The 6808-nt window shown below is 45.9% G+C and overlaps 1 protein-coding gene and 1 pseudogene across 2 annotated transcripts in view; one reads left to right on the forward strand and one right to left on the reverse strand.

Annotated features, from left to right (window-relative positions):
• The window catches only part of LOC308084327 (protein NLRC3-like), a 297537-nt pseudogene that overhangs the window by 184377 nt on the left and 106352 nt on the right, over nucleotides 1-6808 (reverse strand). The gene's annotated exons all lie outside the window — the stretch shown is intronic.
• Nucleotides 1-6808, forward strand: part of aplp1 (amyloid beta (A4) precursor-like protein 1) — a gene marked incomplete at its 5' end in the record, with an annotated part of 76723 nt that overhangs the window by 1980 nt on the left and 67935 nt on the right. The window contains 1 exon segment of the mRNA XM_080427179.1: nucleotides 191-195. Within this exon segment, the coding sequence (XP_080283305.1) occupies nucleotides 191-195 (5 nt within the window).

Genomic DNA, 6808 nt, shown 5'->3' on the forward strand with positions numbered 1-6808 from the left:
CCAACCCCTCTTAGACTTTGTGACTGCGTACTGCGTAGCCAGCTGCTCATCTACTGGCACGCCTACAGTTCTGGTGAGTTCTGGTGAGTTCTGGTGGTGAGTTCTGGTGAGTTCTGGTGAGTTCTGGTTGTGAGTTCTGGTGAGTTCTGGTGAGGTCTGGTTGTGAGTTCTGGTGAGTTCTGGTGGTGAGTTCTGGTGGGTTCTGAGGTTCTAGGTTTCTGTTTTGCGTTGAGTGGAGGGACGGCACTTATGTTAAACATGCATGGATTTGGTTGATACAAAATCCTGGACTCAAGGCAGACTGTTTCACAATTATAAACATTTTACATTTACCAGGTACATACAGTTACCTTCCTCAGTCTAATGCAGGTATGGACTCACATTGTAAATGAGGAGTTGCAGTATCTGGAATAAAGCCAAAATGAATTGGGGTCCAATCTGCTGCCTTATATAATTAGAAACGTTTTGGGGTTCGTTTTGTTTTCCTTTGAGGAAGTTGCAGGTCAGATTGAGATAGTCCCGGCCCTGGGCCGCATGCTGCCCATGTGTGATTTAAACCAGGGGCCCACAAGGGTCTATTCTAGGTCTTTTTCCATCTAGACCAATCTTCTCACAGAAAATAGCACTCTGCTGGACTTGTAGATCGGCTGTAGAGCGCAGAATGTTAGTGCCCAGAATATGGATGTTAGGTTAAATTGCTGTATATGGATGCTAGGGTTAAAGTGCTGTATATGGATGCTAGGGTTAAAGTGCTGTATATGGATGCTAGGGTTTAAAGTGCTGGAACACTGTGACTGAGCCATCCATCAGGTTATGCTAATGAGGATGGGATCCAGCCCAGGTGATTGGCCAGCCAGATAAGAGCTGGTCGTGACAGACAGCTGAGTGGCGTCCAGGGGGACCAATCGATGGGTCAAGTGGCCCATCCGTCACTCCAACGTCCTCCAATGACAGAACAGCACTGTTTGATGAGCTCAGCCTGTCCTCACCGACCTGGCTGAGGAGGTAGAGTGATACACACTAGCTCTGATGTAGAGTGATACACACTATCTCTGAGGTAGAGTGATACACACTAGCTCTGGATGATGTAGAGTGATACACACTAGCTCTGAGGTAGAGTGATACACACTAGCTCTGAGGTAGAGTGATACACACTAGCTCTGAGGTAGAGTGATACACACTAGCTCTGAGGTAAGTGATACACACTAGCTCTGAGGTAAAGTGATACACACTAGCTCTGAGGTAGAGTGATACACACTAGCTCTGATGTAGAGTGATACACACTAGCTCTGAGGTAGAGTGATACACACTAGCTCTGATGTAGAGAGATACACACTAGCTCTGAGGTAGAGTGATACACACTAGCTCTGAGGTAGAGTGATACACACTAGCTCTGATGTAGGTGAGTGAGACACACTAGCTCTGAGGTAGAGTGATACCACTAGCTCTGATGTAGAGTGATACACACTAGCTCTGGAGGGTAGAGTGATACACACTAGCTCTGATGTAGAGTGATTCACACCAGCTCTGAGGTAGAGTGATACACACTAGCTCTGAGGTAGAGTGATACACACTAGCTCTGAGGTAGAGTGATACACACTAGCTCTGAGGTAGAGTGGATACACACTAGCTCTGACGTAGAGTGATACACACTAGCTCTGAGGTAGAGTGATACACACTAGCTCTGGATGGATGTAGAGTGATACACACTAGCTCTGGACGGATGTAGAGTGATACACACTAGCTCTGGATGGATGTAGAGTGATACACACTAGCTCTGGACGGATGTAGAGTGATACACACTAGCTCTGGATGGATGTAGAGTGATACACACTAGCTCTGGATGGATGTAGAGTGATACACACTAGCTCTGGATGGATGTAGAGTGATACACACTAGCTCTGGATGGATGTAGAGTGATACACACTAGCTCTGGATGGATGTAGAGTGATACACACTAGCTCTGGATGGATGTAGAGTGATACACACTAGCTCTGGATGGATGTAGAGTGATACACACTAGCTCTGGATGGATGTAGAGTGGTAAACTGGCTCCTCCTGGCTTTGTGTCATTGATTCTTATAGAGCTATTCTTCTAGCTTTTAACCAGACAACATTAAAAACAACATCATAGGGAATTATATAAACTCTAGTGACATTTTTGCACCTTGTTTTCTAAAGTCTTTGCCAATACAACACACATAATCCACCGAAAGAACTCACAATAACTCACTCAGGATGGCAAGTTGACAACAACAGGTTTGTGTCTTTGAACAAGGCACAAACCTTGTGTGTTGTGCGTGCGTGCGTGCGTAGCGTGCGTGCGTGCGTGCGTGCGTTGCGTGCGTGCGTGCGTGCGTGCGTGCGTGCGTGCGTGCGTGCGTGCGTGCGTGCGTGCGTGCGGTGCGTGCGTGCCGTGCGTGCGTGAATGTAATGCACATTGTAAAGTGCTTTGGCCCATTTAGTCACCTCTCTCTATAGGTTGTATGAATGGTTCAGTTTCTAATGTGTTATTAAACAAGCAATGAAAAAACAGAAAAGCCTGCTTTATACTTCTTGTCATGTGCCAAAAATAGCCGATCTACAAGCCCCAGCGATGCGTTGTGGGCTTGTAGACTGCATGGCTATTTCCGTTATGCGATGCGATGCCTCATTATGACATATATAGCATAAACGAGTCATAACTCAGCAGCAGAGTCATTAATGAATAGACAATTAGCTCCACAGCTAATGAAGACGCTCTGTCCTTATTGGTGGCCCAGGGCGGATATGAGTGACTTATGCCTGATTTATGTCTTAGTTGCGTGTCATGCACCGAAAATACACATAGCATAAGAGCAGCACTACAGTATGTACATAAAGTTACCATGCACATCTATACGCTCTATAACGCACCGCAATACCACGCGCTGTGAGCTTGTAGATCGCCTATATTCCACAGAATATATTTAGTGTGTACGGTGAAAACGGGGGGAGGGCCTTGTACAGATGCCTGGGGGACTCCAGTCAACCTGAGCAGGCTTTACTGTGGTTAAAACGTGAACGTGTGCAGAATCTGCTACATCACCCGACCGACCGCACGAGAAACCCATCGTCACTCTCTGTGCCCTTGCGCAGAAACACACACAACACACACCACACACACACACACCACACACACACACACACTCACCACTCACTCACTTCACTCGCACTCACTCACTCACTCACATCACATCACTCACATCACTCACACACACACACACACACACACACACACACACACACACACACCACTCACTCACTCACTCACTCACTCACTCACTCACACACACACACACACACACACACACACACACACACACACACACACACACACACACACACACACACACACACACACACACACACACACACACACACACTCACTCACTCACTCACACACACACACACACACACACACACACACCACACACACACACACACACACACACACCACACACACACACACCACACACACACTCACTCACTCACTCACTCACTCACTCACTCACTCACTCACTCACTCACTCACTCACTCACTCACTCACTCACTCACTTCACTCACCTCACTCACCACACACACACACACACACACACACACACATACACACACACACACACACCACACACACACACACACACACTGTGTAGGAAAACCCCCCCAGACACTAAGAGGATTGGGTACAGGTGTATTTAGCTCCATGGTGCCACATATTAGCCATAAAGCTCTCCTTTCACTCAGGAATCATTTCTTCTCCCACAGACCTATAAGAGTCTTACAGCAGATTACTGCTGTGCACTGTGTGTGTGTGTGTGTGTGTGTGTGTGTGTGTGTGTGTGTGTGTGTGTGGTGTGTGTGTGTGTGTGTGTGTGTGTGTGTGTGTGTGTGTGTGTGTGTGCGTGCGTGCGTGCGTGCGTGCGTGCGTGCGTGCGTGCGTGCGTAGCGTGCGTGCGTGCGTGCGTGCGTGTGTGTGTGCTGAGGGAAGCTTTTAGGGAAACCTGCCATGGAGGGTGTTTTTTACAATGTGGTGTCTGTCTGTCTGTCGGCTGGGTAACTCCTGACTCCATGTTTTCACTTTTTTAAAATCTTTTTTGGGCGGTGAAACCGCCCCTATAAGTGAGATTTGGGAAAATGTACAAATATCTTGGGCAGTGAAACCGGCCCTAAAAGTGAGGTTTGGAAATTTGTACAATTATCCTGCGCTGTGATTGGCCAATCACAATCTATTCAGGACTGTGATTGGCCAGTGTCATGACACATGTGCATAGCCCTATATAAGCAACCATAACTTAAAAAAAAAAAAACTATTGTTTTTTTTAAGTTATGGTTTTGTCCATCATAAAGTGTGTTTTACAAAGATAAATGTATTTATCTTTTGTACATGATTGATCGACTCCATTCAGTATTGTGATTAGCTAGCAAGACACATGCTGACACTAAGTGGCTCTTTCAGATCAAAGCATATATATTGGTTGACTCCATTCAGTATTGTGGTTAGCTAGGAAGACACCGCCCACTTCACACAGGGTGTGATTTTTTGTTTCTTTCTGTGAATGAATCCATTAAGACCGGGAAAGCATCTGTGTCATTTTAGATTTATTTGGCTATTCAAAAATAGCAGATCTACAAGTTCATGGCCGTGTTTCTTTCAATACCTTTTTACATGTATTATGTTTTGGGGAAAAGAAAAAAAAATGTAATACAAAAAACTGGGCCCCTCACGTATTAGGGCAGAGTCACCAGAACGTATTAGGAGGGCAGGGTGAGTCACCAGAACGTATTAGGAGGGCAGGGTGAGTCACCAGAACCAAGGACGGTGTTTTTGATTAATCTAACATGTTAAAAATGGAGTTTGAAGTTATAATGGGTTTGTATAGGAAGGGGGCGTGTCTGATAAAATGAATATCAAATATCTAAATACTGAATCAAGCAACTTAAAAACTGTCTGGGGGGAGGGGGCTCACAAAAGCCTGAGTAGACGATAAAATGACCCAACGTTTTTTTTAAAGTGAAATATCCCTTTAATAAAAGCTTGAGACTAAATAATAACTTACATTTTATCCATTAGAACACAGATTATTTTATTTTTTTTGTCATACATACAAGGTTTCCACCTGACAGACAGACAGACAGACAGACAGACAGACAGACAGACAGACAGACAGACAGACAGACAGACAGACAGACAGACAGACAGACAGACAGCGAGAGAGACACAGACAGACAGACAGGCAGACAGGCAGACAGACAGACAGACAGACAGACAGACAGACAGACAGACAGACAGCAGCAGACAGACAGACAGGACAGACAGACAGACAGACAGACAGACAGACAGACAGACAGACAGCGGAGAGAGACAGACAGACAGACAGGCAGACAGGCAGACAGACAGACAGACAGACAGACAGACAGACAGACCAGACAGACAGACAGACAGGCAGGCAGGCAGGCAGGCAGGGCAGGCAGGCAGACAGACAGACAGACAGACCAGACAGACAGACAGACAGACAGACAGACAGACAGACAGACAGCGAGAGAGACAGACAGACAGACAGACAGACACAGACAGACAGACAGACAGACAGACAGACAGACAGACAGACAGACAGACAGACAGATTACAGACAGACAGTGTGGATTATTACATTCTGTTATTAATCTAATAAAAACGTCTCCTCTCCTCACAGCTCAACTTGACGTTTATTCTCCGTGACGTTTCAATTGCTCCCGATTTAGCTCTGATCTCCTTTTTGTTATTTTGTTGCCATTATTTGTAACATTGTGTCAGTACGCTCCCTCCCGCCTCGGGCATCAACGCAAGCGTCTGATCGCGGAGCAGCGTAATCGCATTTGCCAAAAAAAAAATTTTCGAGGGGGGGGGGAGGGAGGAAGTGTTTGTTAATGTTGAGCTGCTTAACATCGTCAGTATCACCTCTGTGTTCAACTAGAGCAGGGGTCTTCAACAGGGGGTCCGGGACCCCTAGGGGGTCCTCAGAGGTAGTACAGGGGGTCCACCAAATCATTGTGTGATATGAACTTAGTTTTTTACATTAACCACTTCAACCCTAGCATCCCTATTCTAAGGACAACTTAAGCCGAAAATAGCTGATCTACAAGCTCACAACGCCTCGCGCTGCGAGGCGTTGTGAGCTTGTAGATCAGCTATTTTCGGCAAAGAGAGGGGGGGAAAAAAGCAGACTAAGTACAGAGTGAAAGTTTACTAAGTATCGACGGTTTAAGTGGTTGAATGTCTGAAAATACACAGTAACATGAATACAACATCTATGAAACATCTATGAAAAAGCTTTTAGCTTTTACAGTTTTATGCATTATATGGTGGGGGTCCCTGCTTCATCTCTCTCTTGGAGAGGGGGTCCTTGGGCTGAAAACGTTGAAGACCCCTGACTAGAGATCAGTGCTATTAATATAGGAGGTGTAGAGCACGGTCTCTCAAAGTGGGGTGTCATCATGGCACCCTAGGGTGCCATGACAGGGAGGGGGGGGCAGAATACTTTGATACTAATTGTAATTTCATCAATATCACTTCAGTTTAACCACTTACACCTTATAGGTTTGTAATTTAGTAATTTGTGGTATTGCTATATTTACTTAATATAGCAACACCACCACCAGGCCACATGGCCTGGTGGTGTCAGACAGAACCAGACACTATGCAGCCTTCAGGTCTACAGAATGACAGAGAGAGAGAGGAGAAGAGAGAGAGAGAGAGAGAGAGAGAGAGAGAGAGAGAAGAGAGGAGAGAGAGAGAGAGAGATGGAGAGA

This window comes from Gymnoscopelus braueri (assembly GCF_963280865.1).
Source record: "Gymnoscopelus braueri genome assembly, chromosome: 4".
NCBI lineage: Eukaryota > Metazoa > Chordata > Actinopteri > Myctophiformes > Myctophidae > Gymnoscopelus > Gymnoscopelus braueri.